The following is a 14,108-nucleotide window of genomic DNA, read 5'->3' as shown; positions in this document are numbered from 1 at the left end:
AATTAATTTGGTTTCCTCTCCTTGTTCTTGACAGATGGTCAGAGTGGTTGGCGGTGCCCGGCATGTCAGAATGTTTCTGCACACGTTCCTAATACCTACACTTGTTTCTGTGGTGAGTAGAGTCTCTTCCACTTCGTACCTTGTGCCTTAGTTCCCAGCATAGGAGAGGAGGGTTGCTGGGCAGTTACATTTATAAATTAGAAGAAGGTTTTTCCAAGGCCTCAGGAGAACATGGCCCAGCACTCAGCTGGCGTCACAGGCCTTTGTGCCGTCAGCAGACTGTTATGGAGATGTCTTTCTCCTGTAATGCTCATGTCTTTAGCTGTCCATTGTTGAGCAGAACTGATCTTATGGCAAAGGAGAAAACAGACATGGGCTCCTTCTCATTCCTGGCTGTTATAGCTGTGATACTCCAGATGGGAGCAGCATGAGTACACTCGTGTTGGAAGTGTATTTTAATTCAAGAATTCAGTCACTGGCCTTTTGTTTTTTTGGTAGTTTTTTTTTTTCTTTTTTGGGTCACACCTGGCAATGCTCAGGGGTTACTCCTGGCTCTGCACTCAGGAATTACTCCTGGCGGTGCTCAGGGGACCATATGGGATGCTGGGAATTGAACCTGCGTTGGCCACTTATAAGGCAAACGCCCTACCCGCTGTGCTATCACTCCAGCCCCAGTCATTGGTCTTTTTAATAAGATATTATATGTGAACCAACGTTATAAATGCTAAACCTTTTTCCTTCCTCTCCTTTCTATGAATAATTGTTTTTTTCATAGCTTAGTTCTTCTATATGTTGGGAAGACACTGCTGTGAACCAAATATTCATTCCTACTGCTAGGCTATTTCTTGGTCTTTGTGTCCCGGTGGATGCAGGGGACCATATGGGGTGCCAGAGATCAAACCCGAATTGGCTGTAAGACAGAGTGCCCTACCCACTATACTATCGCTCTGGCCCTTTTTATTCTCTTTTATTTTTTGTATGGGTTGTTGGTGACACACCAGATGGTGCTCAGGGCTTACTCCTGGCTCATGCTCAGGGATCACTTTAGGTGGGTCTTGGGGGTCTATACTGGGTGCCAGGGATTAAACCTGAGTCGGCTGCCTACAAAGCAAGCCCTTGGCATGCTGCCTTTTAATGGCTAACTTTCAACATGTTGTTGCTTTTTCAGGTCTTGTTTCATAACCATCTGCCTCACTCAATAAGTTACATTTTTTGCTTCTGTCCTCTTTATGTCACTGAAACCTTTAAGAAGTCATCAGTGATCCCTTTCTCACTGAATCCAGGGTATTTTATATATTCATAGTGGGGCTGCACAATAGCAATGGTTTTTTGTGGGTTTTTTTTTTGTTGTTGTTGTTGTTTTGCTTTTTGGGTCACATCAAGCAATGCACAGGGGTTACTCCTGGCTCATGCACTCAGGAATTACTCCTGGCAGTGCTCAGGGGACCATATGGGATGCTGGGAATCGAACCCGGGTCAGCTGTGTGCAAGGCAAACGCCCTACCTGCTGTGCTATTGCTCCAGCCCCGCAAGTAATGTTTTGACTTTTCCTTTTTTTCCTTTTTTTCTTGTTGTATGAGCTCCTTTCTCTAAATTGTTCATATTTTTTCCTTTCTTATTACTTTAACTCAGGATTTTCATTTAGAGTTGGTCATAGATCACTACTCTCGAGTCAATCTTTTGAACTCACCAGCATTCTAGACTGTTTTTCCCCTTTTTAAATTTGAATTCTTATCTATTGTGTCATTAAAGATCTGACCCCAGCAATGCTCTGCCAGGGGAAGCTGCTGCCAAAGCAAGCACAAGCTTCCTTCTTCCCCACTGGCACCCTTAACTTTCTTACATTTAGTTTCTTTTATGTTTTATTGTAAAAATTTGTTCTTTAAAAGATACAGATGATAAATTTTAGTTGAAGGAATTAATATTTTTGATGTAGTACTGCTGGTAAGGTAGAGATGAAACTAGAAGCAGGAGATCAGGGAAAATTGGACTAAGAGAAGAAATACCAAGGCTTGATTACCGTGTTTGAAAGGAATTTTAAACATAAAATATCACTGTGGAGTTTAAAATCTTGTGATGCCCTCCTGACAAGTTAGAATGAGACCCTAATAAAGTTGAAGAGATTGAAACAAAGGTGAAGATGGTGAGCAAGGGAAAATGGCATTAGGAAGCTAATAATGGCCTTATTTTGTCTGACGACTTTACCCTATTCTTCTCTTCTAGAGCCAATAACTTAATATACCTACTGAGAATTAGTAACGTGTCAGGCACCATTAAGAAACAGAAGGGACTAAAACTGCCTATTGACTTGCCAGAATTTATGGTCTTAAGAGTTAAGAACTAATTAACAGACTTGATGTTGTACTAGAGGTTCTCTAGGGTATCTTTGGTGTCAAGTTATGACTTGTGGCTACGATCAAGGGACAACTTTGTGAAGAATTGAACCAGGCTTAAAAGCTGGGTGAAGAGCCTGAATGGTAGTATAGGAGATAGGGCATTTGCCTTGCACATGGCCAACCTGGGTTTGATCCCTGGCATCCCTTATTGTCCCCTGAGCCCACCAGGAGTGATCCCTGAACACAAAACTAGGAATAAACCCTGAAAACCATCAGTTGTGGCCCCCAGAAAAGACTAAACAAAACTGGGTGAACCTTAACAGATAAAAAAGAACTGTTGAAGAGAAGAAGTAGCAAAAGTTTAAAGCCAAGAGGCCTTGGGTCCTTGTGAGGTGACGAAGTCATCCAGTTATGGAGCCCTGGATGTAGGAAGGTGGAGGATGGGAGACAACTGGGAAGATGACTTCTCGATGCTGGACTTAGATGTCAGGCCTTAGTTTAGCAGACTATTGGAAGCTACTTGGTCTTTCTGCTTTTGGGGCTGCACCCGGCAATGCTTAGGGCTTACTCCTAGCAGTACAGAAGGGAAAATAAGAGGTGTTGACAGTCAAACACAGATGGGATACGTGCAAGGCCACCACCCTATCTATTGTCCTATCACTCTGGCACTCACTTGGTTATTTTTATGAAGATAAACTGGTGGCAGAGAGAAGAGTAGTTAGGATCTACATATTTTAGGGATTTGTAATAACTCAAATAGAGATTAAGTCTATAATAAGTATTAGAGTGAACAAAGAAAGGAAGGGATGTAAGAGTTCAAAGATAGGGGCTGGAGCGATAGTACAGCGGGTAAGACACTTGCCTTGAACACAGCTGACCCAGGTTCGATCCCCAACATCCTATTTGGTTCCCCAAGCACCACCAGGAGTTATTCCTGAGTGCAGAGCCAGGAGTAACCTCCAAGCATTGCCAGGTATGGCCAAAAACAAAAAGTTCAAAGATCAAGGCAGATAGCCCACAGGGCTTTTGTGCATGCTTTGCATACTATAGGCCTGTGTTCAGTCCCCTGCATCATGTGGTCCCCTGTGTACAACTGGGAGCAACCCTTATGCACTGAGCTTAGAGCACTCCCTGAGCTCTATTGGGTGTGACCTCAAAACCAAAGGGGGTGGATTTCAAACATTAATAGAAATAAGTGACAATGGAAAATGGAGGAACATAAACCTTCTAAAATTTTGTTCCCTTGGAAACAGTTTTGTACTTTTTGGTAGAGGACAGAAAAAGGCAGGTGAAGAAGTGGTTTGGTGAGAAGAGTGAGTTCAGTTTAGAATGTTGAGTTGGAGAAGAAAGACATTCAGAGAGATGTGCAGCAGGCAGTTGAGAATAATTGAGAAGAGATCAAGACTTTAGAGTGGCAGTCAAATTAAGAGTAGTAGGTGAAGGGGCCAGAGAATTAGCTCAGTAAGCTGACCATGTGCTTTGCATGCCAGATGTCCAGGCTCAGACATTGCCAGAAGCAGCCTCCGTATACCACTGGGTGTGGCCCCCTCAACCAAAAAGAGTAGTAAATGAGACTAAAGTGGAATGGTAATGATTGGGCCAGAGCAATAGACTAGTGGGTAGGGTGCTTGCTTTGCTCTTACCTGACCCAGGTTCATTCCCCAGTGTCCAAGTGTGGTCCCCTGAGCACCTCCAAGAGTGATACCTGAGTTCAGGATGTGGCCCCCAAACCAAAAATAATAAGCAAAAAATAAAAAACCACAGAAAAGTAAGATTTCTGAAACTCAGAGTCAGAAAAGCTAAGGCCTAGGAGATTGGCTGTCATTTAGTAACCAGTGAGGACAGCTTCCTCAGGGGAGCTAATTTTGCACCTCTTTGTCACTCTTCCTGCCTCTGTGCTGAGTTCACAGAATGTACCCAGTCGAGACTTGCGAATTAAAGTTGATTACAAAACTAGGTCTTTTATGCTTCCTTCATAGCTTAAAAATAGGTGAGTTCCTACTATGCGAGTGATTTATGATCTGTCCATCTCTTTAACTGCCTCTCTTTCCCTATCTTAGATTAAATGTATCCACTAGTCAAAGTAACATTTTATTTTTTTAATATATGTTTTTTATTTTATAAAGTAGTTCACAGTATTTGATTACATTTAATATTTGAACACCTTCCATTACACCTTCCCACCACCATATTTCAGATGTTTCCATCCCAAACCCCAATCCCTGCCCCAAAGCAGAATCGAAATAATATATTTTATATTGTTTGTTATGGAAAACTGCTGAAAATGCTACAAAAAAGTATCCTTAGAGGAAAGAGTGTGAAGATTGTTGCATTTCACCCAGGCACCATTAAACCTTCTAATAAGAGATCACTAACATGTTGTTAAAGGTTGAGCCTTGTGTGCTTTCGTATATATATATATATATATATATATATATACGTATATATATGTATATATATGTATATATATATATATATACCTATTTTTAAAAATATGTATCTCCCTCTAAGATTGGTTGCCTCCTGCTTTGAACCCCATCATGTGTGGTGCAGAACTCTTGGAGTATAGTTACGGTGTGTGGTTTGAAGTGTCTAGGAATAGGTTCACTCATGGGTGAAGTTTGGCCCGAGTGTGTGGAGAGTGGCCGTGAGCGTGGTGGCAGTTGAGTTCTGGAGGTTTTCGTCTGCTGAGGCTGGGTCACTTGGGGCAGGGAGGGATCTCACCCGCCCTCCTCTGGGGTGCCTCTGGTGAAACAGCCTGGCACGGGTTCCGGCAGCATGGTTATGGTGAGTGTCATGTTATGCTCCCTCCGGGAGAGAACATGCAATCTGGATGGTGGCTGATGACGAGACTATCTGGCACCAGCCAGGGGTGGCTTCTGGGCATGACTGCTGAGTTTCCGGAGACGGGGATACGGGCAGAAGATCTCTGTTCCCGGTCCCCTTGAACCCAGAATTCTCAGTCACAAGTCCCGCATATCTGGGTTTTCTGGGGATTAACTCGTGGGTGAAGCCTGAGCATGTGCACAGCAGCCATGAGCATGGCGGCGGTTGAATTCCGGAGGTTTTTGGCTGCCGGGGCTAAAGTGACATTTTCTTAAGTGAAAAATTGTTTTTTAATCTGGTAATCCTGAAACTTTATCATACTCAGGCTTCTGGTATTGTATTCAGCTTTTACTTTTAGGATATGGGTTTATGTGTTTGTTGAGTGAATGAGAAGCACAGTACACTTTCATGTGCTCTAGCGACATTGTATCATTTGAATTCAAGTTGAAGACAGTATTGAGGCTTGTACCATCAATTCTCTGGTCTAATGTATTGCAGGCAAGGTGAAGAATCCAGAGTGGAGCAGAAATGAAATTCCACACAGTTGTGGTGAGGTTTGTAGAAGGAAGCAGCCTGGCCAGGACTGCCCACATTCCTGTAACCTGTAAGTTGGGATGCTACACCTTGGGGGTTTCTGGGTGGCACACATTGCTTATGGCTCTGAGTATACCCTTTTCATTAACATAACAGGAAGAAATAAAGGGCAGTATGGTCTCATGTTCTGAACATTTACTCTTTACCAGGCACTCAGCTGCTTTAACTCACGGAATCTATATGTTAGTCTGATACTTTGTAATTCTAGCCATTTTACAGATGAGCTTAGAAAGAACAAGCATCTATCCCAGGGTTATAGTGCTCTGACATGGCGGAGCCATGGAGAGGAGCCAGTGCCTTTCTTGCTATATTATCCTGTGACTTGTGAAAGGAAGTACCTCTAGTACTATCCAGGTCGAAGCGAATGGGTAGGGTAGACTTCTGCCCAAGGAAGGACAGTTGTGTTAGGTTCCTTGGGGCAGCGATGTAGTCTGAATGCTTGCCCAACAATAAGTAGCTGGCTTTGGAGTGTGCCCTATCATCTCTAAATAATAGAAGGAACACACAGTCTAGGAGAAACAGTTGATTAGTTACAGAAAACACATCTGAGAAAGGGTGTGTTTCTGGGTTTGAGTTACTTAACAGTTCAGAGTGTGCCCAATCAGCTCTCCATAATAAAAGGAGCACATAATCTTAGACAAACAGTTGGTTAGTTATTCTCTAAAGTAAGGGTAGAAGCAACAAAGCCTAGAGTTTTATGAATTACAAATGCTAGCACCTCTTAAGATGCTGGAGGCAGAACCTGGCACAGGGTAATTGGTCAGAAAATAGTAACCTGTGTTTTCACTAAGAGGAAATCGACATTGGAGTGTTTTGGCCTTTGTGGCAAGCTGTTTTTCTGCACTCTGCTCTCGGTAGGCCAAGACCAATTTTGGAACTACTTTTACCAGACCCCAAATAAAGCCAGTTTTCTTACTTGAGCCTTATTTTTATGGTTAAATATTCTAAGGTGATAATGCTATTGATTGTATATAAAAATCTTTCTTGTTGTTTTGGGCTACACTAGATAGTGCTTGAGTTATTCCTTGTTCTGTGCTCACAGGTCACTCTTAGCAGGGCTTTGTAGGATTATGTGTAGTACCAAGGATCAAGCCCAGGTCTTACCCACTGTACTCTCTCTCCAGCCTTATGAAAATATTATTGGTGGTCAGATAATCACGCAAAAGGCTGAAGCATATGCTTCGCATGAAGAAGCTCATTTTTGATCCCTGGCCTGCATGATCCCCTTAGCACCTTGACTTACTGTAACCCAACCCCCGACCTCTTCACCATAAAATAAAAACCACTGGGCCAGAGAGATAGTACAGGGGGCAGGGTACTTCCCTTGCATGGGATCAACGTGAGTTCAAAACTGGCACCCCATATTGTTCTCCAAGCCTATCAGGAATGAGCACATAGCCAGTTATGAAACCCATCCCCCCCCAAAAAAATATTGTTGGTATCTTTGTTAACTAACCATTTAACAAAGCTTAACCATTTAGAAAAATAGTTTTTTTTTTAACTTTTTTCTTTTTCACTACAATTTATTTATTTATTTATTTATTTATTTTATTGTATCACCATGTGGAAAGTTATAAAGCTTTCAGACTTATGTCTCAGTTATACAATGCTCGAACACCCGTCCCTTCACCAGTGCACATATTCCACCACCAAAAACCCCAGTATATCTCCCATCCCCCTATCCCCGCCTGCATAGCTGATAAATTTCACTTCACTTTCTCTTTACCTTGATTACATTCCATATTTCAACACAAAACTCAATATTGTTGCTGGAGTTTTCCCCCCAAAAAAACAGCCCTGCTGAAAAGGAAGCATTTGATAATTAGTTTTCCATTGCTGAGAATGAAGAGATATGAAGTCTCTTCATAGGTTTGGGATTTCTGTATTTTAGTATTTTAGTAGCTAAGTCCAGAGAGATTTATGTTAGAAATTGCATCATTTCTCTTCCTGGGGCAGTATGGAGCTATGGCTTAGTTCACAGTCTAGAGACACTTCTGCAAACAGCTGCTGGTACCAAAAGTAGTCTAGCTGGCCTCCGGATTGTGGTCGATCAGCTGCAGAGCGGCCACACAAACATGTGGTCACCCGGGTAGCATCTCCTCACTACAATTTTTTTTTTTTTTTTTTTTTTTTTTTTTGCTTTTTGGGTCACACCCAGCGATGCTCAGGGGTTACTCCTGGCTTTGCACTCAGGAACTACTCCTGGCGGTGCTTGGGGGACCATATGGGATGCCGGGGATCGAACCCGGGTCGGCCGCGTGCAAGGCAAACGCCCTACCCGCTGTGCTATCGCTCCGGCCCCTCCTCACTACAATTTTTTTAAACAGGTTTATTTATTGCCGTATGGTCAGTAGGACTCAATAGGGGGAGCTATATATAGGTTGGATACATGGATATGATTTATTCATTCAAGTCTTTTCTTTTGTAGACTCTGCCATCCTGGGCCTTGCCCGCCGTGCCCTGCCTTTATGACTAAAACCTGTGAATGTGGACGGACCAGGTAAGGATGGCATTGTACTCCAGAGATTCATTTTTCACATTGATTTTAAAGTTAATTTCTTCTTTCTTTTCTTTTTCACTCGCTTATCTCCCATGTTTATTTTTAACATAATTTTAATGTGAATTTCTAAAATGGATTTTTAAAACAAAAGATGAGAAGGTAGTTTTAAATAGATGGAAAGTGTGAAAAGTCCTTTTCTGTGAAGAGTAATTTTCTTGCTGACCCTAGTTATGTTTTACAGTCTTCTAAGAAGTTACAGGTTTGGAGCAATGCTACAGTGGCAAGGTGTTTGCCTTGCTCGTGACTGGCCTGGCTCAGTCCCTGCCCTGGGTCTGTGCTCAGGGATCACAGGCAGCGGGGCTCAGGACCATATAAGAGTTGGGATTGAACCCAGGTCTGCCCCTGCAATGCAAGTTCCCTTCTCATCTTACTGTCTCTCTGGCACCTGTACAGAATGCTTTGAAACATAATGTGTAGTAGAGGTGGACATAGGACATAGGAACTAAGGAACTAAAATAAGTCATCTTTCAGGAGAGTAGACTCTAAAATCTAAGCTGTTACTTGAGACATTTGTCTATAAACAGTGTTTCTCAACTGTGTTCTTTTTTTTTTTTTTTTTTTTTTTTGCTTTTTTGGGTCACTCCTGGTGATGCTCAGGGGTTACTCCTGGCTCTGCACTCAGGAATTACCCCAGGGGACCATATGGGATGCTGGGAATCGAACCCGGGTCGGCCGCGTGCAAGGCAAACGCCCTACCCGCTGTGCTATCACTCCAGCCCCCTCAACCGTGTTCTTGCCATGACTTCCTTCAGACCTTGTTTTCTTCATGCGGTCCCCTTGTCCTACCAGTTGTCCCACAGTCTCATATATACACATTCATACACACACACTTGCGGCTTATGTGAAGTGTCCTGAGGGCCCATAGCCGGCCATATCACCTCTGGTTGAGAAATGCTAGTGTGAAAGTTGCCGGCATCATAATCTTTCACTAATTGGTAGTCAGCAAAATTAGGATGTTTATTAGAACAAACTCAGGATGTTTATTAGAACAAACTCAGGATGTTTATTAGAACAAATGTTTGTTCTCCAGATGGGGATCTAGAATCACTTCCCCACCTGGAGTAATGACATGCAGTGTGTTGTTTATGTGTTAGGACCTCACAGAGTGTCAAGGACAGGCCCAGGACTAAGCCGTTGCTGTTTTCATGTGCATTGTGACTACACATCTCTGTAGTAACCCCGTTCCTGTCTGTAAGAGCCTGTGGGGGTTCTTTTCCCCTCCTGCGTGCTGCTTCTCAGGGCTCAGAGAAGTCTGACAGAACAGATACTTAGGAGGAGACTTCAGTTCCATGGTAGTCAGAAAAACAGGAGAGAGAATATAAGGGTGGGAAATTAGGAAAATGAAGGAGGAAAAAGAATAGAGAAGAGGCAAGTAATTGAGGAAGTAAGAGTTAGAGGGTAGAAACACAGGGAAATACTGGAAATGGACGAGAGAAAGGTTCCCTATGTCTGGGAGAGGATGGTTTGGGCTTCAGTGTTAATTTATTTGGTTGACAGATATTTCCAGTTAGCTTAGTGTAATGCTTCTTTATGATTGTCTTTACAGGCACACAGTTCGTTGTGGTCAGGCAGTCTCAGTCCACTGTTCTAACCCATGTGGGAATATTTTAAATTGTGGTCAACACCACTGTGCTGAGTTGTGCCATGGGGGACAGTGCCAGCCTTGCCGGAGCATATTGAATCAGGGTAAGTGTTGGTTCCGAGCTCGCCATCCCTGTGTACTCTCCTCAGCTGCTCTGCTTGTTGAGGCTCTCTGTGGAGTAGTTTATATCACCTTCTGTACTCTTCATTTCTGTGGCTTCTGATTTGTATTCTCATTTTAGCTCTCACACTTCCTTCTACTTTGCTGACTACCTGTGCCATCCTTTCTTTGAGCTCAGTAAATATCCTCAACATGATGTTGTCCCTAAAGGCCATTTCTGAGAGTTTACAGAGCTGTTCAGTGCTGGTGGAGTCTTTTCAGTCATTGAGCTAGGTGGGCCTCTTGGGCTTCTGCTGTGCTTCTGCTGGCTAATCTTCACTCCCCCAGAGGTCTCTGAGGGATTAGGCTATGAGTTGCTCTCTTCTTCCCTCCTGGTTTCAGCCAGTGATGGGAACTGTAAGTGTGAGTGCGAGACACATTGACTAGAGCTGTTATGTGGTGCAGGTGATGTGGAGGTAGGCCAGAAGAGGTTGTAGAGGTCTGCTCTGGAGTCTGCCAGGACCCAGCTGAAGTTGAGGGCAGTCCGCTTCTGTTTCCAAAAAGGCTCAAGGATGTCAGCCGGGAGATCAACCTCACCTGTAATGTTGGAGGAGCTAGCAGAGGCTCTGAGATGTTGCAGGTGGTCTGCTATGATGGCAGAGGTTGGGAATCATAACTTGTGTGCTTTCCTGTAATCTTGTTTATGGTTGCTTAAATGACCAGGATTACTTTGATTGCTCCATACTTTGGGAGGAAAGAACTGGAGACAGTGATGCTTAGATGATTTCATTACCCCTGACGCTGCTCCGAGGACTATATGAGATGCTGGGAATCAAACCCGGGTCGGCTGCATGCAAGGCAAACGCCCTACCCTCTGCTATTGCTCCAGCCCCTGGAGTAAATTTTTAAATGATGTAACTGAAAACCACCTAGAAAGCTCAAATAATCTTGAAAAAGAACTTTTTTCTTTTTGAGTCATACCCGGTGATGCACAGGGGTTACTCCTGGCTCATGCACTCAGGAATTCTTCCTGATGGTGCTCAGGGGACCATATGAGATACTGGGAATCGAACCCGGGTCGGCCGTGTGCAAGGCAAACACCCTACCCGCCGTACTATCACTCCAGCCCCCTAAGGAGGCATTTACAACTGTTTCACGAATATGGATGAAGAAAAAAATGAACCTCAATCCTTGTATCACACTACATAGAAATGTACATGGATCATGGGTTTAAATATAAACTAAAAATCAAAGTTTCTGGAAGAAACTCTTAGGAACATTCTTACGACAGAGAATGGCACACCAGAAAAAATAAGAATCCCATGGATGCCGGGAGAAGGAGACACATTCATTGCTGGTGGGAATGTCAACTGATCTAGCCCTTTTGGAAAACAATATAGACATTTTTCAAAATAAAAAGTCAAGGTTCCATATTACCCAGCAGTATCACTCCTGGGAATATACCCTAGGGGCCCAAAAACTACAGAAAAGCCATCTGCACTCTTGTGTACATTGCTGTATTATTCACAATTGTCAGAATCTGGAAACAACCCAGCCCAAGTGCCCAAGAACAGATTACTGGACAAAGAAACTATAGCACATTCGTGCTATGGAATGCTATGCAGTCAATAGGAAAAATGAAGTCATGAAATTTGTTTATACATGAATGAACATGGAGAGTGTCACGATGAGTGAAATGAGTCAGAGGAAGACAGACGTAGAATGAGCACACTCACTTGCGGGATATTTTAAATAAATAAACATGGTATAAGAATAATACCCAAAAACAGGGGCTGGACTGATAATACAGCGGGTAAGGGGTTTGCCTTGCACGCGGCCGATCCGGGTTCGATTCCCAGCATCCCATATGGTCCCCTGAGCACCACCAGGAGGAATTCCTGAGTTCATGAGCCAGGAGTAACCCTTGTGCATTGCTGGGTGTGACCCAAAAAGCAAATAACAATAATAATAATAACAATACCCAAAGACAGCAGAAGCGAGGGCCAGGAGGACCAGTCCATGGTAGAAGCTTGCTATAAGTTTTGGGGGAATGCATTTAGGACAGAGAAGGGTCCACTATGATAATGATAATTGGACATGATCGCTCTGAACAAGAAATTGAGTGCTGAAAGGAGGCAAAGTGATATATATGATAACCTTTCAGTGACAGTATTGCAAACTACGGTGCCTGAAGAGAGAAAAGAATAGTATCTGCTATAGAGACAGGCTACGGGGGGATAGTGGCAGGAGGAAAACTGGGGACATTGGTTGCAGGAAATGTTTGCTGGTCAGGAGATGTGTGTTGGGACATTCTGAAGCCCAATCATGAACCAAGTTGAAACTGTATCTCATGGTGATTCAAATTTAAAAAAACAAATTCCTACTAATAGGCAGAGAATTATTGGACAGGGCAATAAAAATACTGTTAAGTACCAGAGAGAAAACTTAAAATGCTAAAACATGCTTTGCATGTACAAAGTCCTGGATTTGATCCCACAGGCACTGAGCTGGGAGTAGCCCAGTCTCCATGAGCATGGCTTAAAACCAAAAATGAATTTAAGAGATAATATAGCAGGTAAGGCAGTTTGTTTACATGAGGCTGAGCTGGGTGTGTGATCTTCTGAGCACTGCCGTGTGTGCCCTCCCCCCCCCCCCCGTGTCCCCCATTAAAAAAAAAAATTCTGACCATAAGAAAGCAAAAATTACTAAGTGAGCTTTATAAAAATAAGACTTCTCTTTATCAAAGTACCCTACATGGGGGATTGGAGAAATAGCACAGCAGGTAGGGCATTGCCTTGCACGCGGCCAACCCGGGTTCGATTCCTCTGTCCCTCTCTGAGAGCCTGGCAAGCTACCAAGAGTATCCTGTCTGCATGGCAGAGCCTGGCAAGCTATCCGTGGTATATTCGATATGCCATAAACAGTAACAAATCTCACAATGGAGATGTTACTAGTGCCCGCTCGAGCAAATCAATGAACAACGGGACTACAGTGCTACCCTTAACAAAATGGATAGATGGAGTCAGGGATATATCTCAGCGGTTATTATGAGTCTCCCACATGTAAGACCCAGGGTTTGTTTCTTGATACCACTATCCCTCCTCCCCCCCCAATTTTTTTTTCAGTACTTGACAAACCTGTGAAAACTAATTAAACAGTGGGCAAAATGCCTGAATAGATAGATCACAGAAAAATATACATAAAATGTATGAAAGATGCTTAAACACTAGAGAAATATAAATTAAAACCACAAGAGTAAATTAGTGCAACTACTTTAGAATATAGTCTTCAAAAATTCCTTTTAAAAAAGTTTATTGTTATAACTGCCATGCTCTCAGCTGCTCTCCACAGGCTCAGACAAGCCTGAATCTGCTGTATAATCCTAAATTTCAGAATTCCAAGGTGGCTGCACAACCTCTCATGCTCTACACCACTGATGTACCAAGAGAACACATACAAGGGCTTAATGGCTCCAGGATGAAATAACAATCTTCACACATTTTCCCCTAAGGAAACTTTATTTTTAGGGGATTATTCATAACAAACAGTATAAAATTAATTGTTTTGGTTCTTCTCCGGGGAGCATGGTTTGGGATTTGGGGGGGAAACATTCGAAATATGGTGGTGGGATTGGTTGTTGGATATTAAATGTAATGAATTATTGTGAACAACTTTATAAAAAATAAAACAAAATTTTAAAAAGTTAATTGTGAGAATTTTGGGATGAGGAACAATGTAAGAATCTTCAGGATCACTAAGGAATAGAAAGTCAGTTCCAATGAAGAATTATTATCAAAGGAATCATTGCTTATAAGTTTCTAGAGTTGAGAAGCACATGCACTCAGATTCAAGAGACCTGAAAGGGCACCAGCCAGAAGAACTCAATCAAGACTCCAAGACACATTCTAATCAGAATGATGAAAGTCAAAAGATTAGAAATGGAATATTGAAAGCAGAAAGATAGAGAAGGAAACTATGTACAAAGGAGCATCCCTAGCACTTAAAAAGATTTATCAAGTGAGACCCAGTAGGCCAGAAAGAAATGGTGGATATAGTGAAAAAAAAACTTAATAAATTAATTTATTAGCAATTATTGGTGCTCACTAAGAAC

At 42.7% G+C, this 14,108-nt stretch overlaps 1 protein-coding gene across 2 annotated transcripts in view; it reads left to right on the top strand.

Moving 5' to 3' along the window:
* NFX1 (nuclear transcription factor, X-box binding 1) overlaps positions 1-14,108 on the top strand; it is a 69,746-nt gene that overhangs the window by 13,820 nt on the left and 41,818 nt on the right. For both annotated transcript variants that reach the window (XM_055131764.1, XM_055131760.1), the window contains exons 4-7: positions 35-112; positions 5,661-5,766; positions 8,185-8,256; positions 9,863-10,002. In XM_055131764.1, coding sequence (XP_054987739.1) covers positions 35-112; positions 5,661-5,766; positions 8,185-8,256; positions 9,863-10,002 — 396 coding nt within the window. The remainder of the gene's footprint in view (positions 1-34; positions 113-5,660; positions 5,767-8,184; positions 8,257-9,862; positions 10,003-14,108) is intronic.

This window comes from Sorex araneus, chromosome 1, assembly GCF_027595985.1.
Source record: "Sorex araneus isolate mSorAra2 chromosome 1, mSorAra2.pri, whole genome shotgun sequence".
Classification (NCBI taxonomy): domain Eukaryota; kingdom Metazoa; phylum Chordata; class Mammalia; order Eulipotyphla; family Soricidae; genus Sorex; species Sorex araneus.
This window is presented reverse-complemented; position numbering and strand designations above follow the sequence as displayed.